The 26,358-nt window shown below is 37.1% G+C and overlaps 1 protein-coding gene across 4 annotated transcripts in view; it reads right to left on the reverse strand.

The window, feature by feature from the left end:
- The window catches only part of LOC124156334 (vacuolar protein sorting-associated protein 8 homolog), a 59,607-nt gene that overhangs the window by 25,144 nt on the left and 8,105 nt on the right, over positions 1-26,358 (reverse strand). For 2 of the 4 annotated variants that reach the window (XM_046530825.1, XM_046530824.1), the window contains 9 exons: positions 25,389-25,571; positions 24,344-24,637; positions 17,787-17,921; positions 17,137-17,235; positions 10,190-10,339; positions 7,900-8,039; positions 5,067-5,235; positions 3,432-3,612; positions 2,382-2,583 (listed from right to left, as the gene is read on the reverse strand). In XM_046530825.1, the coding sequence (XP_046386781.1) occupies positions 2,382-2,583; positions 3,432-3,612; positions 5,067-5,235; positions 7,900-8,039; positions 10,190-10,339; positions 17,137-17,235; positions 17,787-17,921; positions 24,344-24,637; positions 25,389-25,571 (1,553 nt within the window). The remainder of the gene's footprint in view (positions 1-2,381; positions 2,584-3,431; positions 3,613-5,066; positions 5,236-7,899; positions 8,040-10,189; positions 10,340-17,136; positions 17,236-17,786; positions 17,922-24,343; positions 24,638-25,388; positions 25,572-26,358) is intronic. The other 2 variants (XM_046530826.1, XM_046530827.1) reach the window with 2 other exon arrangements.

Genomic DNA, 26,358 nt, shown 5'->3' on the forward strand with positions numbered 1-26,358 from the left:
CAATTTTTAATGAGAGTGAGTGTAAGTGAGTAGTCGGTCTGTCAGCCCAAAGTAAATGTGGGACAAAGGAAAAAATTGTTTTTTCTTCTAATTACAAGGGGAAGGCAGTGCACTATGTCACATAAATGAAGGCACAATAAAGGAAAAAGACAACATTCGACAATTAGATTAAACAAAAATTTTACAACAAAGTTGCATATTTTACAGCATGAAGAGCAAATATAAGTTGTCATGCACTATAATGATTTAGCCGATTACAGACAAAGTGAGTGATATAGGATATTAATAAATACCTCATGTCACTCACTAATCATGGTTAACAAGTGTTTTTATATTGAGAAGTTCGTATATACAAAAAGAAAACCATGTACTTATCATATAGTATTCCTATCAACACTGTGCAATGAGGACACCTACATTGGATGGCTATCATTTAAATGCTTCTATAAGACAACTAACGTTGCAGCTTTATTGTGTCCTAATTTATTCTGCAATTTTGAATGAACTAAGCTAAAAGTGGAAAAGACTTTCCTCTCCAGCTGATGATGCTGGGAAAATGAAAAGCTGTTCAATTATTCTTACGATAGAATTTCCTTGGTGCTTATCTGGTTTAGAGTATGTTGCCTCTCAGGGGCGGATCCAGGATTTCTTTCTGGGAGGGGCACAAGCAAGGCCGTATCCAGGATTTCGTTCAGGGGGGGGCACAAGGATACCTCGTCATACAAAACGAACGAAATGATAATGGGACCGTATTAAAAATCTAGCATATTTTTAAGGGTCTGGGGGGGGGCACGTGCCCCCCCCTGGATCCGCCTATGTTGCCTCTTATTGTTTCTGCAAATGATCATTCTCCAATATGCTGCCCAAAAAATTAGTTTTGCAAATAACTGAATTTTTGGTGAATGGAGAATCATAAAGATACTGTTAAATTTTGTATTTTTGGGTATTGGAGGGGGAAGACTTCATATTGCATCACATAGCTAGTTGGGGCCAGAGATCACCTTACTTCGTCTCCCTCTTGATTTCTTAACTGCTGAGATCACATTACCTATACATTGTACTGCTTGAGCATTGCCATTTCAACCCATACTACTGGTTCATGGCTCACAGTCGAAGGCTTTGGTTAGAATACTAGTGTATCCATTGAAAAAAAATTGTTTTCTGATTTAACTTCTAAGCGTAGGCACCGTACAAAGTTGCAATTACAGAATTTTTCTAAACTTCATATGCTTTAGAACCGCGTAATATGTATAGCACATTTGATACTTTCAATGATAATTTTGTACTATGCTGGCCGAATTTGTAATTTGATACCATTTGCATTTCCATACTTCTCTCCCCTGATTGACTAAATGTTGTATCAAGTTTAGAGTCTGTTGCCTCTTATTGTTTCAGCGAACGATCATTCTCCATTATGCTGCCCAAATAGTTAGTTTTGTAATTAACTGAATCTTTGATGGATGGAGAATCATAAAAATCTCATTTAAATCAAAAAAATCCGATTTAAATCAATAAAATCCGATTTAAATAAAAAAAATCAACAAAAATGATTTTTTTGAAAAAAATCATGATTTTTATCAACCCTGGAATCACGGATGTACTTCAATTAGCAGTACTTTCCAAGTTGTTGTGTGGAAATAAAGCAGCTCAATAGAATTCACTACCCTGCGCATATAACAATTGAAAAATGTGGACAACTAATAATGTCAAGAGAGCACTCCAGTAGAAATAATTAAGGATTTCATTGGTTTTTAATCGATTATGGGGCATTTTTAAATTAAATAAACAATAATTTTTTCCTAATATATGCATTTAGGGCTCGTTTTTATGTCAGCATATGCTTATCACCATCGGTTTCGAACGTGATAGGCCGATGACGCTGGCAGCGTGATAAAGAGAGCGATCACGGTTTCATAATCCCTGCTATCACCTTCCGTCGTGGGAATCGCGTTGCCCCTGGCAACGACATCGCTCTCACCCTTCTCACAGTTACATAATCAGGGTGCTGATTAAAAGTTTGATTTTCTTGGTCTTAGCATTTACACCCAGCAATTTTCCTTGATTAATCAACTATTCTACAAGAATTGCTATGAGAAAAAATTTCCCTAGAACAGGAATCAAACCACAGACCTTTAGCTTTCCAGGCCACTACACAGACCACTATGCTATCCAGGTTCCTGATTTCCCAAGGCTAATGGTACTAGATGTTAGGCCCTCACGGTCCATCAAGGATGGCAATGCGAGGGCTATTAAGAACTTTACCACTACTTACTATTTTAGCACAGGATCATCATAAAATTATTTCTTTTCCCATTTTCAAAAATATTACTGCTATTAAAAATTAAAAAAAAAAAAATTAAAAATGCATTCATCATCCCCACCTTAAATAAGGGTAAGGTGGCTCTGTATCACCAGCATCTTTTGAGTGGACACTTGTTAAACACTGAAAAACTTCTCTTTTGACTTTTGCCACCAGTTCTTCCGCAACTTCACCAGTTGGATATGCACGGCCAGCCAGGCAGCAAGAAACATAGACGAGTAACTTGTTCCCCAAGGCTATTTGCGCATCTCCAAGCTGTTTACCTGTTGAATATAATATTTACAAATAAATCCAGAGGTCATCATGACAAGTACTATAAGAACTTACACACATTCATTTTAGGGCCAAGCCACTTGTTAAAATTGGACCATTGAAAGCTCACTGCTACTTGACTGCTTCAGAGAGGCAGCCACATTTGACTCAAAACCTAAGCAATGCCTTATCAGGCAGTTTGATCCTCCTTTTTTAAATACTTGAACGACCTAATCTAGGTCACCGTACACAGGCAAACTGAAAAACCCTTCATGATTGCGCATGCATTAGCCTACCGGAATATTTGGATTGGTTTACAAAGCTCAAATTTATATAATGACTTTGGAAGTTCACTCCATCATTCTTGCCGGCATAAACCCATTCATAAAAGACTTTTTAACCCCACTGCACCAATCTGCTTAGTAAGGAAGGGATAGCAAAAAGAATTCCTTTATGAACTTCCAGAGCTCTATCAGGGTTCATTACAACTTTCCATTACCGATTTCCCAGAATTTGCCCTCTTTTTCATTCCAAGTGTTTAAAATTTCCCTGACTTAACACATTAAAGACCAGATATTTTTTCTTTTTTATTGTAACTTTCCAACAACATAGAGGTTTAATAGCAATTAGACTTGCTGATTCCTCAAAAATATAACACCAAGAGTCTGTTAGTATACCAAATGTGAAGCACCAAGCCAAATTTATTAATGCAGAGGCACAAACCAACACTAATTATCAGGCTCTCCTTTTTCAACAGATAGTTAGCCCTTCCTAACCGGCAATCCATATAATTGGATCTCATTACATATTTCCTAGGCCAGCCATCCATTGAACGTTTTAGCAATGAGATCTCAAATACCTTTGGATAGTGCCTCCCTTAAAACAGCCATCAGTTCTTCAAATGGTGTCACATAATCCGCCATTCCTCGATTGTGTATGTACAGGAGGGCATCATACATTCCGTGCGTCCAGCATAGAGTCACTACTTGGTGCACATCAAGAGATCCAACATCAACATGCAGTAGACATGCCTCAAGAGCCTGTTTCAAGATAAATATCAAATCAGCATAATTAAAATGGTAATCATAACCAGGGGCACAGCTAGGAATTAAGGCTAGGGGTTGTTTTAGGCCCAACTAGCATTGGGGTGTATGAGGGTGTGGAATACCCGCCAGGGTATACGGTTAACGATATTTACGGTACGATATTCGAGTCAGTAGTGGATACGGAAAAAAACTCAAGAGGGGGCACAAAAGATAACCTGAGATACCTTTACTCTGATCGTAATAAAAAATAATCAAATCACATTCAAAGTTTATGAACATTTTCATTTAAGTGGTTAAACACGTATACAAGACAATGCTATCTTATGATATATAATAGTTACAATTGTGGCTCTGCAATATTTGGCAATTCAGCGGTCCTGCAAGGGGGGGTCCTGGTATTATGTACCAATTTTCATGTAAATCAAGCTCTAACTATTTGAACATAAAAAGTGTGTTGTAAATTAACTATACTCTGGAACTAATATCTCTCAAGGTGGGCACTCATGAATCAACAAGGAATTCCCTGACTTTTCCACACTTTCCACATTATTTAAATATCTGTCCAGACTATTTGAAAATACTCCCATGCCTTGATTAGTGCAAATTTGTTCCTCGGGGAAACATACCAACACTACTTAGCCTAATCATAACAAAGTTCGAAAATTAGGGTTCCTTTGGCTTCATAAATTAGAGGCTCTACAGGAGATCAATTTCTGATATGAAACTGATGAATTTCCTATGGTCTTGATCACTCGTTGCACGTAGTGATCAGTTTATTACCAGTATTTTTCTTATCCTACCACTCTCTCGCTAAATGTGAACTTGCCACAAGTACACACAAAATTACTCTCATTTTACATAGATTAATAGTATGTATTGCTTGGATCAAATCTTCCTTGTTCGTTGACATCCATTGCTGTTCCAGGAATAGAACAATATCCCATCCAGTATCTTCGTCTTTACCGCACTAATTTACAGACAATGACCAATAAGAGCACAATGTAGACCAACACAAAACATTGTACAGGTACAGTTGGTGATTACAGGTATTCAAATTAGACAATGCAAGAGAGATTTGACTCAGCAACATGCCAAAAGAGACATATTGCTTGTGTCGTGATTTTATAATTTCACACCGCAGAAAATTCCCTGCTAAATTAGATATTTCTTGCATATTTTCAGTGAAAATAAAATTCCCTGAGATTTCCTGGTCTTCCAAAATGCTGGATACCGTTACCAAACCTTCTAGTTCAAAAAGTTCGAAAATTAGGGTTCCTTTGGCTTCATAAATTACAGGCTCTACTGGAGATCAATTTCTGATATGAAACTTATGAATTTCCTATGGTCTTGATCATCCATTGGAGGTAGTGATCGGTTTATTACCAGTATGTTTCTTAAAATTTAAAAAGGCTACTTCTCAAAACACAAAAAATATGCAATTCCCTCACCTGAAATAAACCCTGACTTTCATAGTGAGCCACAAACTGCTGCATGATGTCAGGAGGTACAAACTGTAACTGATCGTTCAAAAAATAAGGCTCCAATCCTTCAAGATAACAAGCTTTCGCCACACCAACAGCCTGAACTATGTCCCACACTTTGTCAAACAGTAGTTCCCTATAAAAATATAATGTACATGATAAATATTCAGCTATAGATAAAATTCATAATACACAATTTATTAAAGAAAAAAACTCCAGGAAATGGTTCACAAAATTCTTTATGAGATTAAAAAATAAAAATAAAAAAAGTAGCACAACATACCCTTTGCATGTCAAGGGTGGAAATACTTGTATGAAAAAGAAAGTTCACAAAATTCTTTATGAGATTAAAAAATAAAAATAAAAAAAGTAGCACAACATACCCTTTGCATGTCAAGGGTGGAAATACTTGTATGAAAAAGAAAGTTCACAAAATTCTTTATGAGATTAAAAAATAAAAAAATAAAAAAGTAGCACAACATACCCTTTGCATGTCAAGGGTGGAAATACTTGTATGAAAAAGAAAATCTCAACCCATTTGCAATGTGATGACAAACTTCAAATTATCACAACATTACCAACAAGAACTTAAGACCCCAATCTCTAATTAAGAACAATGGAAGTGAGAAGTATAGCTTATCATCAGATTTCCATCATTTTAGCACTATTTAGGGGAAAATATAAACATGTTAAAAGTTTAAAAATGTTAAAACATTCATATTCTACATAAAGAAGTAATATTTTATGAAGTACGATGCAATGGAAGTAATAAAATGATTTTATACAAGTAGCAGTAGCTGCGTTCTCAATGTATTAAACTAGATACTTTCCAAAATGAAATAATAATTTTATTTTTCTTTCACTGTTCTACGTTGATTAATAACTGCAAGAGATGGGTCGGTTCCGGTAACTGGTTCTCGGTACCACTGGTTATGTATGTATTACTTTCCGATTGCATGGCTGCCACTATTTTTTTCTTTTGAGAGTTGCTCGCTAACTCACGCATTTAAGGGTTTGTCAGTTTGTTGCTCTCACCAACATTGTAACATTTCCGTAACCGCAGCCGCTGAGGCTGCTTTCAAACGAGCTGACTTTTTGCCTGTCGCCATTTTTTCAACTAACCACCGGTCTCTATGGTCTTCAAACGAGTCGAATCACGCCGTTGATGGCACGGCACCCATTTGGCCTGGCAATGTGCTGTCTACGGTGTGAAATACAGACAATGCTACATTGAGTCCGCTTTCAGACGAAACGCCTTTTCGTCGGTAGCCGTTCACGTGAAATTCTGGTGGCTTTCAGATGAGATGACTCTCTGCAACGTCGAGTGCTGTGCCGTGAACGGCAGCTGGCGGAAAATCGTTTCGTCTGAAAGTGGTCTTACGATTGAATCATGCACATATACAGTAATTCTTTGCCATATGAGCAAGATGCATTCCAATTGGAACTTATCAACTATCATAGGTTAATCAACTTACAAACATAGTCTTAAGACTCTGTTCGTAAGTTGATAAAACTATGCTAGGCATCGAAAGGTATGGTTATCCTGTAGAATGCAACATTGTGTTACAATTTTGCGTAAACTCACGACGGCCCACTTTATCCACGGTGTCACTGTACCGGCATGTTGAGCAGTTTATTGTTGAAGTTATAACAACTGTGACAGTGAAGCATGCGAATAAGTTGTAAATTTCAGTAACAACTTTAGCTAAATCACAGAATACAGAATAAAAATTGAAATTGACTCACAAGTTACAACAAATTAACGGATAATGTCATCAGAAGTTGAGGGAGTTTCCCTATTGATCATGATGATATGCAGTACGTAAACTGTGCTCCAAGCATATTTCACAAGCACTTCAAAATCAACATCAACCACTATTGTTTTCAGTGAACACCTCTTCATGGCAATATTTCTGCCAAAAAAAGAATTGATTGGACCCAGATAGGGTAAAAATGTTGAATTTTTAAAATCAAAACCTGGAGAAAGAACCAGTGGCTGCCTGATGTAATGTGACATATTGGTCGATCATGCATTCTTATACGACGTGTTACATACTTCAACGTTTTTACTTGGCAAATAAAATTATGGAAATGATCTTAAGCTTTTTTTACAGAGCCTTCTTGCTAACTTACATCTTCAGTGAAATTATTTTCATTCACTTCTTGTAGTTGTTCAATTAAATTTGCCAATAATTCAGATAATAAGAGTTCTTCCTTGGAACCGAGAACCGATGGGGGAGAACCGGACCAGTACTGAGAACCGAAAAAATTTAAGAACCGACTCATCCTTAATAACTATAAAATGTCATTTCATTGCCTACCATTCCATTTAGAAAGAACCACAGAAAAAATAAATAAGAGGGTAGGAGCAGATATTCAGGAAATGAATTGAAGAGGAATGAGTTAACTCACCACTTCCGAAAGAAATTATACCCATACATACATAATTTTTAGGCATTGTCAAGGATAGAGGGGAGTCTGAGAGATATTCCAGATTGAGGGAAGTGTTTAAAAACATTTATGTAGTCGCCACGATTGGTGGGAAAGTTACTATTGAAAGGACAATTACTAATTAGACATTAGTTGTAGAGAAATAATCATATCCCTTCCCTCTGTCTCAACAAAAGAATTTATCTCCCCAAAATCAGTGCCCTCTCTCCCTCACAATAGCCTTAAATCTTGAAAAAAAACAGCACAGATAGTGCCTTTTACTTGAAAAATTTCTTTGATTTAACCAATAATTTTTTAATCAATTCAAAAGTATTACATTCCCTATTCTCTACCTGCTTTCTATACTCACTTCTGTGACAGGACAATACAGTATTGAATGCAGGTGATGATGCACTCCTCCACTGAATTCTCACCATCAACACTTGAATCACCACACGAGGAAACAGGGGTAACTACCTCATCAATGTAGGAGCCAAGAATTTCCAGCAGCTGCAAAATCATCATAAACCATCAGCATCCAAAGGAATGGATTTGCAAGCCAAATTTAGTTTCCAAAAGATATGAGGGAGGAAAAATGTTATCAGTTTACTATTAAAAATATTTATGGACAATTAATGAATACAGAGGTAATGTGAATAGTAATAGGGACAGAGTTGAATAGATAGTACAGAAATTTTAACACACTACCATGAAAGAGGAAATTTGTTTTTCTTCTTAGGGGAACGACACGTCAGTAGCTTAATTAGCTAAAGCAATTGAACGGAATTGGAGGATTTGGGCTCGAATCTTGGTCAAGGTAAATGATTTTTACTCTGTGGAATTTTCCCACATTACCATATTTTTTTCAACTCAAGGACACATAAGTTCAACTGTGATGGGCAAGATATAGAGGAACGAAATGATGAATTGAAGTAGATGAAAATTTTTGGACTGTGCTCACTTATTAATGGGAAAAAATATTGTTTGTTAACTTTCATTTGGATGTATCACAGAATTGAGTGAAAACAGTACATATTGCCTTCCAAAGATTTTTTGAAATATGAGTATCAACAAAAAAAGTGTGAGCTTCCATTTATTTTCTGAAGAGATGGTAAAAAATGCATCCCACACATTTTCACATTGCTTTTTCTCCAATTTATGAGCTCTGGTAAAACTTATTTTTCCCTAGGATTTTTCCCTGTTCATTATCAGCAATAACCAGGCAAAGGTTAAGGCAGCTCATCATAGGTGTCCATGTTAAGTTTTATCTAGGAGTGAAGTGAATGAGATTCCAATCACAATTACCTGAACTATAACATAAGGCCTCCATGGTGGTTTAATGATTAATGAAAATCAGAAGAGCAATTGATTTTGTACAATTAAAATATCCCATTTACTTTTCCGTAGTAAATCATGCAAAGGAAAAAAATGACTTGGTGTGATATTTAATGGCCAGTGGTTACTAAGTCTAAGTTATAACTAAATTCTTAACAGCAACATTTTACTTCCTTCTTCTAATTTTCAATGCTTGGTCATAAAATATTGTTCTTGCAAAAGAAAGAATTAAGAAAATGAGGCCCTTCCAATAAATTATGAAGGAAATTCCACCATTGTTCTATATCAGTACCCTCATATGCCAGGAGAGCCTTTAAAGATTTGAATTTCACTTTGGTGGTGTTCATGACACTCATCAAAATAATTAAAATTTCAACACAGATATAATTTTGAAAATTTAATATTAGCAGTATCAAAGAAAAAATAGATAACTGCATCATTCCCCACTACTTGTATTCTCAACTTTACGTATCCTTAAAATAGATTTATGTATAATGTGAGATAGTGAAATGAGAGTGAATACAAGGCATATCTGTATAAAATAGCTTTTGAGATAAAGTAAATGAAATATGCATCATGAAGATCTTGTATTTAAAAAAATATAAACTTCAATAGGCACACAAAGAATAAAACACTTAATGATGTTTGAGATTAGCGACAATAGTCCAATAGTGGGAGTGAAAAAGATTTTTACATACAAATCTAAAATAGGACCCTTCAAAATAACTGGCTGACTATCCCAATTTTGCATCAATAATATTTAGAAAAGAAAAGCAATATGCATTAAAGCACTCCTATAAGTCAAAAGGGAGGGAAAATTAAAATTTTCTTAAAAAATTAAAAATGCAATTAAAGTTGGCAATGAGAAGCTCAAGCTGGTTAATAATATGAATTGAGAAGCCAAAAATTATCTTCATGTCAAGAGGAATGCACAGTAATTTAAATGAAGCTCAAAGACATTGGACTTCTAGGTGTACCTCAAAGAGAAAATTTAGAAAATCAAATAAAGTTCATTTCATTGCACTGATTACAATCCTTACTCAAATAAAACTACATTGGCAAATCACTGTTGGCAATAATAAGAGAAAGTAATACCCAATAAAGGTATTGACTTGATTATGGAATATAACTTAGCATACATCATAATTCCAACATCCTCTTTCTTCTTGATGTTACTGCAAAATAACGCAAATTTATTGATGTCCATCCAGTATTATGTATGTATTTCATTTCATAATCAGTACTCTGGTTACATCAGATGTAAAATTTGTAATTCACCAGAAAAAAATATAAAAGGAAAACAAGTAACTGAGAATGGAACATACTGTAATCCTTGTATAGGACCACTGTTGTGCAGTTACTTTGTCCTCCATAATGTTGGTCTCATCTCGGCTCAAATTTGCATCAATTGGATATGCCATGCTGAAAGGCCTAAATTCAGACCTCATCCGCAGCTTCTCTACAGTCATGCAAAGCTAGGAAGGGCAATAATAAAATAAATAAGCATGCTACCAGTCCAATTGCAGCAAAAAATAATGAAAAAACTCTTTCAAACCCAAGAATTCATGCAGGGATGCTGTAAAAGTCACTAAATGTGTTTCAAGGAAAAATTACCAACAACCAGAAAAGCAATAAGCTCAGGATCAAATATCAATCAATATTTACATAGGCAATTCCATTACACCTAGAAAACAGAAGCTATGAATACAGTAGAACCTCTATGCATATAACCAATTTCACAGGACCCAAAAAGTAGTGAGTTCATCATTGTGAAATTCGTTATTGAAAAACTAAAATTCTTTGCATTTTTGTAGATTTTTATTCATATACTTTTTAATAGAACCAATACAATTGGTTAACATAATACACATCGTTCTTATTAACTTATGAGCTATAATTTTTTTAATGTAACGACACTAGTCGTTCATAATTCACACTATCTATCAATGTTCCAAGATGTTTATAGTATTATTAACTTGTATCATCTGAAAAATGTTGCTTCTATGAACGGAACCTGTCTATCAGTCGAAGTTTTCATCGGATATGGCAAGCGGACAAATTTTTTTCTGGGTGAAGCAGAGCACCAGCATAAGGAGGTCGATATTTAAGTTGCAAATAAGTAAACTAAGCTCAGGGAAATCGAAAGGACTAAATTATGATTGAGTAAACAGCCAGACAGCCCATTGTGCAGCCTTGAGTCTTCTCCCCACACTAACAAGGGGAATACACGACCTTCGCATCGCCGATCGAGATCAAATTTTGCGAATCGGTAGTTTATGGGTACAAATGTAATATGCCGAAGCGAGACGACGCACTTCTCGTAAAATTCCGAGAAAAAAGCAATTAAAAATCGTTAAAAATGAAGGTACGCTATATAAGCTGTTTTGAACGCCCACATTAAACAATAGGGCGACAGCCCAGTGGATACGGTGTCCGTCTGTGGAGGTGAAGGTAGCGAGATCGATGCTCGCTCAGGGAATTTTTCTTTGTGTTAATTTTTAAGAATTTTATTGTTTAAATTTTTAAAGTTCGTTTTCTTATCTTTGTTACTACTATGGAATATATTTTTAAAAGAGTTTTTTTAAATATTTAAATCAGGAATGGATCAGCTTGGGATTAGGAACTGAGGATGAAGGGTGGATAGAAACCCGGCGTCGGCATTAGCCTGCTCTTAACGAAAGGCGCCAAGGGGACCACGGCTTAACGTTCCATCCGACGGACGGTGTACTGCACAACTAGTGTAATCCACATTACACGCAGGGATTGAATTTAGGAATGCCCCTTAATTCTTTACCGAGATTTGGATGTGGAAGGCCAGTACACTGCCTCACCACTACAGTTAATCCTTTATTTGCAATTTTCAGGATGGAACTCACCATAAAGACATGCAAAGCAAAGTGATTTGCGGCACCACGAATTTTACTAGAAGTGCGTCGTCTCGCTTCGGCATATTACATTTGTACCCATAAACTACCGATTCGCAAAATTTGAGCTCGATCGGCGATGAGAAGGTCGTGTATTCCCCTTGTAAGTTACGCCACATAACAACTTTAATTGGCCCTATTTATTTATTTATTTTCATGCCACCGAAAACAGCTCAATACAGCCTTTTACATCGGGTTTATTAGCATATTAACAGTTTAATGTACACAAGCAACCATGCCCTGGATAGGGGTAACTTACCCAGGTGGGACTCGAACCCAAGACCTCCTATTTGGCAGGCGAGGATTTACCCCGCCGCCACCAAGGCCGGCCCAATGATTAAAGAAGACATCAAGCTCACTGGCAGGGCAATAAGGGAGGAAACTCATTAGGTGCAGCCATGATTAGTTTTGTTTCTGTAGAATTTGTTAGTGGTGGTAACCGGAGGTAGATTTTATCAGGCCTTCTTCCATTCCTATGGCATGAATTGACTGGTGACTGAAACTTCCCCTATGAAAAAATTGTAAAAACCTGTTTCAAAATTTTATACATTCTTATACATTACCATGGCAATGTATAAGAATGCATAAAAATTGAAAAAGGTTTAAACAATTTTTTCATAGGGGTTTAGTTCCAATCGTTATGTAACAGTAAACTTAGAGAGATTCACGATACAATTTTGAGCAGATGAGGTACTTCGGCTTGGATCAGTTGTCGTATCGAAGGAGCCTAGGTCTAGGTTCGCGCTCCTCTCCGAGACTCACGCCCAGTTTGCACTCTCTTCCCCACTCTATGCCATTCTCCGTAACATTCTAGGACGTACATGAAAACTGACATACAGTCCGGTCAGCGTGAGTTGTCCGATGATAGCCCAAAAGGAGGGTCGGAGAACCCTGCACCAGGACGGTTTGCAGCCAATTGCTGTCCCCCAAACACACCTCACACCCTTGCCTAGTCATACAACATTGTCACATGCACACAAAGCACTGAAACAAGGCTTAACCACTAAAACAAACACATCATTCAAATCACCACAAGAAGGGATTCTTCGCTTGAGTCCTTCATGCTCATAGTCCCTTCCAGCACCTTTCTTTGTGGAAGCCTTTTTCTTACAAGTGATGTGGGTGTTTCCCTTTCTTCCTGGCAACCTTGGCCCATACCCCGAATTAAACCCTTCAGCTGTCATTGGACAACTCTCGGCGGCCGGACTGTAGGCCTGAATTTGTTCGTAATAGTGAAATTTCATATAACTGAAGCTTCCCTACATTTTTACATGTAAATTTCATTCGGAAAGTTCGGTTCTTCATTACGAAATTATGCTATATCAGAGTTCATTATATCATGCTTCTGCTGAAGTACAAAAAAATTTTTTTGGAGTAGCACCCCTTCGGGAAATTTTAAGTAAAATAATAGCATGCATTAAATACAGATGAGAACTGATTATTTGAAGTGATGGATGAGTGAGCCTCAAAGGATAAGAAAAGCAAAACATTCACCGGTTGCAAAGCAAACCCATTCAAAGGATGAAGAAAAATTTAACACCAGCAAGAAAGCTTCTTAGAGATGTTATTTCACTTTACTTCCATTCCTTTTTTAATCAAACATAGCCATTGCACATTCGAGTGTTTTGTCAAAAATTCTTGCCCCATTAAAATGTATACAGGACTTTTTTTCAAAGCTTCTATAGAAGTTAACATATGCCTTAGCTGACACCCTTATTCCAAGCCACCCATGTTACAAGTATGAATTTGAACACACACACATTGAATTAGGGGACAGAATTAGTATTAGCCATAAAATGGGATTTGGAAGATAGGGACCAAATTATAGCAAATTATGATCACGTTCATTTTGTTAATACAGTAAACTCTTGATTTTACGAAGCAGGATTTTACGAAGTTTTCGATTATACGAAGTGATATTGCGGTCCCGGTGAAAAGCCTATGCTAAATACATGGCGCTATTCGATTATACGAAGTTTCGATTATACGAAATTTTTTGAATTTACGAACCTCGGCTCGGTCCCTAGGAGCAAATGGCATTCGTTTATACGAACTACGGCGAAAAATTTGTCAACAAAACTAGTTACGCCGGCGTAAGTAGCTAAAAAATCAGCGCTTCCAACTGTGGTCCATCAAAAGTGCGAAATCGTAAATGATAATGCAACTTTGGAGAGAAATGGGTCGCCAAAAACCTCATTGTGGGAATTTAGGGGGAGTAGGAGTTCAGTTAAACTATCGCGGCTGACATTATGCCCATATTTACGTGCCTGTTCGTAAACATAGCATCGACAATAATTCGTAGTTTAACATGTCAGGAAGGTCGCGCGGAGTATTTCGTACACCCCTAATTAACCCTTTGCACTGCTGTGAACGTACTTCGAAGACTACTTGACTACTTTTCGCCGAAGCACTTCGAAGGTTCCCTAATCCGGGACCCTTTCCTCGACGAGCTCACCCTCGCTGGCCCCTGAAACTGGGCTATTTTTTAATGCATTACCTGACGCAACCCTGGGTTTCAAAGGGCAAAGGTGCCATGGGGGGAAAAAGAGTAAAGTGCGTGTTACTGTGGGGCTGTGCGTCAACCAAACGGGCACGGAGAAAATAAGCCCGTTGTCATTGGGAAATTTGAAAGGCCACGGTGCTTAAAACATGTAAAATTGGAAGCCCTCCCCGTTTTTTACCATGCAAATAAAAACAGCTGGATGACCCGAGAAATTTTCCAGCAAACGGTTATACGTCTACAGAGAAAAATTGCTGGAGAGAACAGCAAAATTGTTTTAATAATGGATAATGCCACCGTTCATAAATACGTGGAAGATCGAAAATTGGCTAATGTTTGAGTCCTCTTTTTACCCCCGAACTCGACTAGCAAGTCCCAGCCCTTGGACCAAGGCATTATCCAGGATTTTTAAGTCCTATACCGGAAGAAGCTTGAGCGGTATTACTTGCGATGGATCGGTATGTATACATTCATCTATTTTGCTCATGTGCGATTGGATATCGATTTAGATATTTTTATTCATGATTATCATTCTTTCAAATCTATTTGCTACATTTATAAATGGGAACAGAAATTAATAACATCCCGAAATGGACGTTGATACATGCAATCCGCGCCATAATATCTTTTCGTGTATATATTGGCCTTTGTGAATGAACAACTTAAATATCTTAAGTACTGGGCTCTATTTACCGCCAATTTATATTTCAGGCTTCTCGTAATGAAGACGCACTTCCAAGTCTAACCATGAACTTTCTTCTCACGCGCTTCCCCGTTCTCCCATGCTGGGGTTCCGTCTTTCCAAAGCCGTCCCTTCCCTCCTGCCGCTTTTGGCTGATCTTGCTGACACCCACCTTACGCATCCCAAACCCCTCCTTCCCCAGCATTTCCCATTCACTCCCTCCCTAAGGAGACTGAGCTTGTGTGCGTCGCAAAAAAATACGGCCCCCAAAAGTAGACTGAGGCAGAGCTGAAGGCCATTTCCCCACCCTTCTTTGTCCTGCCCCCTTCACCAGTGCTTGTACTGACCACACTTCTTCCCTCAGGCAATCCCCATCCCACTCTTATTCATCCCACCCACTGGGAACTTTCTCCGATTGTGGAGAAGGGCATGGTTCATCTTTACCTGCAACGGGGGGAAGTTATTAACCGGAGAGAGGCGGAAGAAGTATCTTCCACTATCGGGAAAATGGTGCCGCGCTTATAATTGTCTCTCTTCTTCTCAGCTGACTTTTCAATTGAAATTAATTTCTTTGCTCTTTCCACACTATATTTATTTACGATTATGGCGCGACTATTTTTTAGTGCTAAAACTAAGAAAATCTTTTCTCTATGTCAATGATCCTTTGCCTAACTTTCAATACGGCGGAGAAAGGAACACGAAAACTAAATGAGGTGACGGTACAGGTTTTTGCGTGTCATTTTTTTGGAATTCACGCTTGCGAACCAATACTTAACCACGTTGAGAAATGATAAAACGTCTCTTGTAGGAAAACAATCAATGTGGATAATAACGTTTATATCTATATTTCTCCGATACTGTAAGATGTTTCTCCTGTCGTTTTCCGGTTGGAACCTTGCTCCTGTCGGCATAAAAGGAGAGAAACATACTATATGAACAGGTCACCTCACACCCGGTATGAAGAATACAGTCCTGATGAAGAAATTAGGTTTTTATGGCAACGTCTGCGAAGATGATGGAACACAGTAGTCGGATGGAGAACTCAAACAGAATTTACTTCAAATATTCGCCAGAAGATAATCACATCCTACGTTATTTATGATCGTAATTGAATCTCAGTGAAAATAGAGCACATTCTGCTGAAAATACGAAGTAACTCGAAATATTAACTTACGAAGGTTATTTTGGAAACGGCCTAAGACCCTTGTTTTTCTTTTTTTCTCGTCACTGAGCGATAGAGGGCGACATAAATGGCGGTTAGGCCGGCTGCCGCTAAAATTTCGTGGGTGTCAGAAACAAATATCCATCTTTTGCATACTTAATAGTAGCTATTGGCTCCTAACCACAAATTTATTACTGTTAATTCTTATAATAAACATTGCAATTCATTATTTGATTACGTTTTCTAAACTGGTCGGGAATTTCTTTAGCGATCGTTGATGTTGAAGTATGAACAAGAAATGGGAATTTTATGGTGGTAAAATTATTTAACGATTTTTCACATCATAAATCGATAGCAAAAAGCCTTTTCTATGAATTATACCGAGAATAACCACTGAAAACATTTAAATAAGACCACTAAAGACAAAAAACGGCGGAAGAAACAAAAGCGAACATTTTTTTCGTGACTTATGAAAAAGGTTTGAATTTACGAAACTCGATTTTACGAAGTGCCAATTTTCCGGTCCCACTGCCTTCGTAAAATCAAGAGTTTACTGTACTTCAAAAATAATAAATTTTATACAGTGACATTTGAAAGCCTCAGGAATTGTTATTATGGTAATATTTACATAAATTTAGGATAAAAGTGCCAATTGTTTACTCGGAAAGTTATGCTTTTGCCATAAAAAATGTGATAAAACTTGGATAAAGTTGTCAGGTATAGGGAAATATAATTATAATTATTAAAAATAATACGTTGCTGTGCATAGAAATATGAGAAAAACTGTAAAAAAACTTTTACAAAAATTTCATGCCAAAATACCTAATGCGATACTATCACAATAAATCTATGAAGATAATAGGAACAAATACAGTGTATAATTTCTAAGCCAGGATTCAAATGGTAGCCTGCAAGGTTGTTTATAAATCTTCACTAGACGGATGGATAATAAAAACTAGATGTAGGCCACTACTACAAAGAAAATTAGCAAATTGAAATTTTACCTTTTCACGAACAAAGCCTTTTTTTCTTTGAAAAACTGGGACCCTTCCTGAATCCTCCAAGAAGGTCATTCCCAATGCTAAGGCATCCAAATGTCTGCCCTAAAAGGAAATAATGTCATTTTCAACTCTTCTGCATTCAAGAGGCACATAAACAGAAATATACTGTTTTGTAGCACAAGTAATCGTATTTATGCTCCATTAAATGCAATTTTTTTTATTGGACACATATCACACCCTTGTTCTGAATGCATATTCATCATAGATAAATACCCCACCATTCAACCATAAAAATCTCTATACATTTCACTCATGTTAAATCTTGTTACTTAAAATTATTTGGACTTTCTACTGTGAAAGTATGTCACAAAAAATTTGCATGCATGTTTTCAATCCCCGTAGGCACTATTTCCCAGCAGGATGCAAAATGATGATATGAAGATGCAGATCAGTTCTTGTTAAAAACATCATCATATGAAAGACAAATTCATTTTTTTAAATTTAGTAATCTAATTTTGGAGTTTCAAATCAAATACATACCACTGACTTTAATGGCAGTTTCATTTTACACAAACCTATACATGAAATTTGTAACCAGCAGTTTCAAACCCAAATTCACAATAGCATGCTCAGGGAGTTAATTCCATATTTACCTGTTTCATAAGATGTGAAAGGCGGTCACTCCAGGAACGTATCGTTAATACATGAAAAGAGTTGGTGCCCAGCAATAGTAACTGATTTCCAAAGCTTAGAACAGAATTGTAGCAGGCTCTCTCCCCAGCAAGGACCTAAACATAAGTACAGTGAAAAAAGCATATATGTATAATACTGGAGAAATATCACTTGAATTCAAAATTCCACATCCAAGGGGGGGGGGGGGGACCTAAAAATAACATTGAAATTTTTAAAATATTCATATTTTTTTTTAGTTACAAGCTTTAGACTTAGTTCATTTTATCTTTGCGATTGAGCTGGTTTGGCGAAAGCAAGTGGGGTTAGGGAAGGGAAAGTTTCTCGACACGTGACTTTCCCTTGGCAATCAGCAGATAGGAGGCTTAGCCTAGTGTTTCGGAAATTCAGTTGCTCTTATACCTCCATCGTGTAAACATCGTGAATCTCCTTGAGGAGCAGTTTGCCAAAACTCAAACTCCTTCTGTATGCCTTTCACCAACAGTGCCGCATTTAGCATCGTAGCTGACAATGTGAAAGGATTACCCTCAGTACCTTACCAATGAGTAGGTATATGTATTGTCTCGTATCACTCACTCACTCCTATGGCCATTTATACCCCAAATGATATTTAGCCTCCCCAACTGTCTGCCTCCAACTCTTTCTCACTTCTGTATCTGCCTCACTGACTCCCATTTTCCCCATATCAATCAGCACCTCATCCTTCCATCTTTTTCTCGGTCTTCCTGGAGGTCGTCTTCCATCAGGGTTTTCTGCCCAGACTTGTTTCACTAGGGCCTCTTGCTCTCTTCGTATTATGTGCCCTGCTCATCGCAATTTGTGCTCTTGGCTTCGGCTACTTCATCTGGCAAGTTGAAAAGGTTCCTGATTTCCCTATTGTGTTTTATTCTCCAGGTTCCGTTCTCTCTTGTTGGACCAAAAATTTTCCTTAACACTTTGTTTTCGAAGACATTTAACTTCTTTTCCGTTCTTTTGTCGATAACCCATGATTCTGCTACATAAATAAGGATAGCTCTTGTTATGGTCTTATGAATTCTCAGTTTGGTTCCGATGGATAACATTTTTTATGTTTGTTCAGGGCATTCATACTTCTGTTGGCTGAATTTATTCTGCTTTGAATCTCACATGATTCACTATTGTTTGAGCTGATTATTTACCAAGGTATTTAAATTCATTCACTCTTTCAAAAATTTGACCTTCAATTTTATGTTTCTCGAGTTATCAGGGTTTCGACCGAAGGACTCTTGTATCAGGGCCCCAAAATGCTTGTGACCACCCATGACACACAAGTTTTCGATGACAAAATAGGGCGGCTATGTACTATCATTTGCAAAAGTCTTGCAACAAATCGAGCGGCGCCACTTTCGCTCCACAAAGATTGTGCCCGGAAATTGTATGGTTTTCTGGTGTATGCAACAATCCAATACTAGTCTTCATGGTTCAATGCATGGAGAACGGGTCATTGGGTGGGTGAGGTATTTTGTCATCCTTTTCAGTCTTGGGATTTGACCGCTTCCATTTAAGTGAAATTAATGTTCATGATATTCCCCCAAACACATTGTAGCATTTAATGCAGTAGGAAAGATCGAAGGTAATTCCTCGGAGAGATTTTAAAAAGTTGGTAGCTTGGCTCTTTTTGAGTGATCTCAGCTCTTTTCAGAGAGCTGGAAATTCACGAGTCGTTCACTGTGAACATGGCAGACTTTTGTTTACATCTATCGACTCGGGTTGATGTTTTAATATAATATCTACGACATATGATACGAGGCAGCTTTGAAATTCCCAGTGTTTCATCATATAAATATCTGAGCAAACACGTAAAATATGAATTAGTTAAGCTGATCGGCATTAATCGTTGCGTAAGTAATAACAGAGTTCTCCGACGTCCGTCAATCGGTAAATATGTATTCGTTTCCACTTATTCAAAGTATGACGAGGAAAACTTAATTCCAGCTGAAAGTCCCATTTTTAATGATTGTCGGATTTCAACAGATATTGTTTGATAATATGTTCTACTGCTGAATTAGTGTGAATGCGAATAATAACTCTAAGCTCCTATGTCGTTGATGATTAAGTTATCTTAAGTAGATGCAATCATTTACATATACACTAATGAATTCGGGATAATGTAAGATACTTACTTAGCATTATTAATTGAATTATCTACTTGCATTTAGTAGGTTACATTGTATTAGGAAATGTGTTTGTTGGCAATACGTTTTATGTTTAAGGCATCAGTGGAACTGCAGCTCATTTCATAAAACCTTTCAAGTCGAGTAAGAAGGACGTAAGCAAATCCTAACAGAATTTCTGTTTGTAATGAATGTATACGCTTGCTTCGTTAGAAATACAAATACCGAGTTTGAAACATAATAACAAATAATAGTAATTTAAAAAGACGATACCATTCCGAAGTCGCAGGCGACAGCATCATTATATTCCTATTGTATATACTAACCAGCCAAAACATAGAGTATGCGAAAGCCTCCGTGCTCAAGTTATAATCATATAAACGAATAATAGACTAATATACCGAGAAAGTGATTATTTTCATCAAATTCGTTCAAGTGAGAAGCCGTAGGAAAAGCACGCGAAGGAGCTCAGTGTTACAATAATATCAAATAATTAAAATTACCGTATGATGACTTTGAGCTGGAAATAGCTCAGTGGATAAACAATCGGGCTACTGATAGGAGGGGCCCGCGTTCAAGTCCTTCCCGTGGCCGAAAATTTTTTATCCTGTGCACAGCCGTATTTTATTTTAAAGTTTTTTTTTATTTTTGAAATTTATGTTAAGAGGGTACCAGCTGTTGAATTTGAGCATTTTTTGCAACAATTTCTAATTTAAATGACCGTGCGACGGGAATCATGCGTAGTTAGCGCGGTAGGACGAATCAATTGCGTTTTCTTGAAGGAACTCAAATCAGAATCACTGGTGAATGTAATTCCTAGTGCTATATGGTTTCCTTTACAGGTCCGTAACTGCTCAAAATTATTAACCTTTGGAATGAGAACTATCGTAATAATCTAAGGTTCCATATACGTAATTTCTTAAATAGATCAATTTTATCTGATTAAAAAGAAAATTATGAATGATATTTTGCAGCGATTATGCTGTCCGTCTATGTAGTATGCTGCCTATTTGTCATCAACCTGTCGCCATTTCCTACCAAGTTAATTTCTCCAGTAAAGTTTTTCAGAACAATTTTTCCCTTTTTCGTTTCGTAAATGAGCAGTGACGGAAACTTTTCTTAGAGATAGAAAAAGATATAAATTAAGTGAAGAATTTTACTATTAAACTTTAGGCTTCAGTATTCTACAATCAGTGTTTTTTTAATACAGTAATTTTGTTGGAAAGGGACAGAATGTGAGACTAGCTGATCTACTAAGTACAATCCTAGGAATAACCTATGTAATGGTAATCCTTAATCGTGCACGCACCACGGCGCTTATTTTTAAATATAGGAAAGGCTTATCTTGAGGTATTTATCAACTATTTTTCTAGTGCGTACTTTCTTCAAGCAAATTGTGGTATCAACATGTATATGATAGTGCTACAAATTGGCCCTATTTACACTATTTTGGAAGTACGTGAGAATCACTTACGGCCTGCAAGTTTTACTCCAGGTAACCTACTTCCTCGTCCCTGGCTGGTAAAGTTGCGATACAGATGTAGGGCAAGACGAGGTGCAGGACCTATTAGTGCTATTAGCTGACCAAAACTACGGCCCGGGAGCACCCGATTCAGCGTTAAGAGCTGAGGGAGCGGCTAAATTATGCGCAAAGTATTTTACCTCCCTAATAGATGCGCAAAGTACTTCCCTCCCTAAAAAAGGGCGAATATTGATTTAAATTGACTTTCAATTTAATCTGTCCGTTGTTGTTATTGGAAACCTTACCAATGGAGGCATTCATGGATAGGGAAAAGTCGTACTATTAAGTCACTCTTTAAGTTGGTTGTCCAACTTAACTAATATAATAATGGCCGAAATATTAAAATCGAAACAATAACTAATTTATTATAACAAAAAGAAGATTAATGCGACATGATCACTAAGTATGTTAGTGCTATCGTAAAAATTTAAGCCTCTCCTAGATATGTAAACAGTAAAAATAGAGACACATTCTGCTAGCAACGATGAGGCCTAGCGGTTTTTTTTGGCAATCAAAATTCCATTTTTTTTCCGAAGGAACATTTCCATCGGTGTAAATATATTTATCCAATTAACAAATTGATAATTAATGAAGAAGAAAGCTTATGGAGCTATCTTTATCAGCTTCAACCTACGTAAAGAACTATTTAATGCCAATCAATTAAATATGGTGGAGACGACAGAGTCGTGTTTTTTTCCGGAAAATTGCCAGTTAATTTTTTTTCATTTATTAATTCTTCTATACAGAACAAATATTTCAGCAACTTAATATAAAGTCTCCTGAACGACGTTGAATCCCTAAAAAAAGGGTTACGAGCGAGTTGATTTCCGTGTTCCTAATGGCGAAATCGTGCCCCCAGCCGGCCTTATGGGGTTTACCATTGGAAGCCAGGCGTCATAGGTACCCACTCTTTTAACGGGTAAATAATTTCAATTATCTACTCCAGTCAACTACGGGTACAAAAATAATCTCAAACGCCGCGACGACTTAACAACATCTACGTTCGTTTACTCAACTGAACATCGTAATGATTTCCTACGCCTCAATCCCGTGTCACGATGACCCGTTCGTGAGTCGTTCCCGAGCTACCATGAAGATTCATACCTAGATAGTGATCATTCAAACTTAATGGTGGCCAGAAATCGACAATGGAGCGAAAGTGGCGCCGCTCGATTTGTTGCAAGACTTTTGCAAATGATAGTACATTTGGCAATGTAAAGTTAGATCCTGCTCTCTCGTTTGGCACTACCCCTTCCACAATAGCAAAGCCCTCCGAGAGTGTCTGGGCTCTCAAGTAAGATCATCAGCAAAGATAAAGTGAACAGATTATAGTCGCCTTCAATTACTCTCTATAAACATTGATACCTTGGTCGAAACGTTTTTTCCACTGCACCTTTCGTACACATCCTTTCCCATGCCTTACAGCACTGCCTTTGATTCTATTTTCACCAAAAGAATGTCATCAAAACATTTCCCTTTCATCACCATTTTCATCCAGGGGAACAAAAAGAAATCACAAGCTGTGTGATCTGAGATCAAGAGCAGGGGATGAATTTTGCCGCAATTCATCTGTTGGGCAAATCTTCACCCAAAATGCTCGGCACAGAACTCTTGGAACGACCAGATTTTTCAGCAAGATCACCAATAGTATGCCAACTACACTCGTACATAAGGGCACAGATTTTTTTCCAAGTTTTCATCAGGTCTGGATGTGGAAAGCTGGCCCAGGCCATGTCTTCGATTGACATGTTGCCACATTTGAAATGCAAATACCGCTCGAGTTCTTTCAAGGCGCATCCTTTGTGAGCTGTAAGCAACATATAAACTGCATCCAAATCACTTTTACCGTGCAGGAAACAAAATTTCAACACAGCACGCTGCTCTTGGTTATCAGCAGTTTCCGAAATCAAAGAGTTCGAAAAACTCTTCAAATGAAAACTGTCATAGGGGCTCCCTACAACTGTCTAAAGCCATGCTGTTTTGCATACTGACCCATAAAGTGTGAATTAACACGCATGTAGTGGGAGAATCCCAAACTAAAGGAGTCACTTGTGGAGTGATTTCCGTTTGGTTATTTTTGGTTTCCCCTCGTAAGTTCTCTTTAAACGAATTTTGATTACTAATTGATATGCCTTTTACTTGATACAACTGACCCAAATATATCCTAGCCATTAAAATTCAATTTACAAACTAGAAAAAAAGGTTATACCTACATAGTTTTGCCTAACTCTCACTGTGATTAAGTTGAATTTTCATCATCATTTCCAGAAAACCATAAATTGGGGACTATTTTGACAGTAATTTAAGCTTAAATTAAGAAAAAGGAACTTTGTACTTTCACATTAATATTTATTCACGACCATGGTTACAACGTTAGACGTCATCATCAGGTGAACCCTACAGAGGTCCATCACATCCTTTTATACCAGGCTAGGAGGGGGAGGGAGGAAGGTAATTAGGTTGAAAGGATTGGCAAGGTAGATTGGATTGGTAGTGCCCTCCCCCTCCTAGCCTGGTATAAAAGGATGTGATGGACCTCTGTAGGGTTCACCTGATGATGACGTCTAACGTTGAAACCATGGTCGTGAATAAATATTAATGTGAAAGTACAAAGTTCCTTTTTCTTAATTTAATTATGAATCGCTTTCACCAAGTTACGCCTCAAACAATTAAGTAATTTAAGCATCAATGCCTACGTTTCCAGTTTATTTCCCTAAACTCACATCACTAAGAATGGAAAAGATTACGCAATCATCGATTGGGAAGGTTTGGGAAAACTATACTGACAAAAATCACAAACGAAACTTTGGGGCGAAAAGTTTCTAGTAATACTAAATAAATACATAAAAGGATAATACAGACTTACCATTGCTTGGCTGACATTTCCACCTGTGGCAAGGCCTTTAAAATGGCTAGTACCATAAACCAGTCGAACGTCAGAAACATCCAGTGACTCCAATTCCTCCCTTGTTCGAACATCCAAGAGATGAACTCTTTCCAAACTGTCTATTACAGCAAGTGTCCTAACATCAAGCCAATGTAGGGCAATGAGTGTATGAGGTAAAACAAGCCTTCGAAGTGGAATCATTCGAATTCTCCATGTACCCCCAAAAGGGCCAATGGAACCATTTCCATCAACTCCTCGCATATCTGGAGACATCTGTGAATGATGAAAAATATAGCTCAGTCAAAAGTAAATTTAAATAGAAACAAAATGCTATTACATAAATAATAGTAACACTAATGGAAATAAAATAAGTGAACCTTCAAAACATAGGATTTTCCAACATGCTCTAGAAGACCATTTAGTTTTTTGTATCACTCAGATTTTCATTTTTCAAACGACAAAAAAAAATTGTTAACGTTAACTGGAAGGCAAGTAGCATTAAATTCATACTTGAGGCATTATATACTTTCACTATAGACAAAGAAAAAATATTTTATTCCACTGTATTTCCTAAAATTAATGCAACATGAAAAACATTATCCATAGAATACTGCTTTACCCAAAAATCTTTGTCAAAAGTGCCTCAAGTATATGTTGGCACTCCTGAGTGGTTCACCAGTTGGTGGCACTGCACACGTCAGCATGGCATCAGTTAGCTCTGAGTGCAGTTTGACATAATATGTTGAAGTAAGATGTAAGCCCTGATGCGGCACTGAGTTTAATAAATTCTAACTCCATTGGAAGTTGTAAATTAGTTTCAAATGTGATTGATTCAAATCACAACAATCTTCATGATCTGAGCTGAACTGCTATAATTATCAGGCAGGGGAGAACCAAACATTACCAGGCATGGTTTAAGGGTTGAGAAAAATCATGGAATTAATACCATAGTACACTACGCAAGACAAAGCAAAAAGGAATGAAATTCCTTAGAATTGAAAGTACACCATTAATTTATACATGCCTGAAAAAAATGAATGGTTGATTCCCTAGCAAAAGCCAGCACTGGATCAATCACTCTGGACCCATCAGCAGCTTGGATAACAACAAACTGCCATGCCAAGAGAGGAAGAGTTGATGGATTGGATGAATGGAGAGAGTGAGTAAAAACTACCCTCATCCTAGGACGAATAGTGACAACTATCACCTGGAAAGATAACCAAACAATAGAAAAAATATATTTTACAGGCAAGCCTAAGCACATCAATGATGCATATATTATAACTCAACACTGGCAGATAATGATCATAGGAATGCAGAAATATGCATACCCATTCATCGCCTTGTTAACACTGATAAAATTTACAACATAGCATCCATGATCATAAAATTAGTGTGCACGGAATTCAAAATCAGAATAGAAATAAAACACAGCAACACACAAGTAACACTCATACTTAGTGGGAAAGAGCCAGGACATGGAATGTATATTGATATCTTCTTTTCAGGAATTACAAACTGTGAGCACAAGTTTGGTTTATGATAGGGAAGGAATTCTATGTTAAATAATACTTCATGAAGCATTTTCCACACGGTATCACAGTACACTCTCATTATTACGAAGTTCACAGGACCGAAAACCAGGACGTTCGTAAAAACGAAGTTCGTACGAACATTTCTTTTAGGAATCATCACAGAAAAAACATTACCAATATTTCTAGTCCCTTCAGTCTCCCGTACTTATAGATGCACTACTGAATAGGTAAAGAGTCATGAGTATGATATACGCAATTAAATTACGCACAAATACCATAATTATCTGAATAAAGTCCCCCCTTTTTTTCCAAAAATTCCCATGGTAAAAGTATAGGGGGGATTTGATTATAATCAAACGCATTTTTTAAATTCTTCCAGAAACTGAAGCCTCAAAATTAGAGGGAGGACTAAATTCAGAGGGGGACTATATTAGGAGAAATGTGGTTATATTAAAAAAC

This window comes from Ischnura elegans, chromosome 3 (assembly GCF_921293095.1).
Source record: "Ischnura elegans chromosome 3, ioIscEleg1.1, whole genome shotgun sequence".
In the NCBI taxonomy this organism is placed as follows: domain Eukaryota; kingdom Metazoa; phylum Arthropoda; class Insecta; order Odonata; family Coenagrionidae; genus Ischnura; species Ischnura elegans.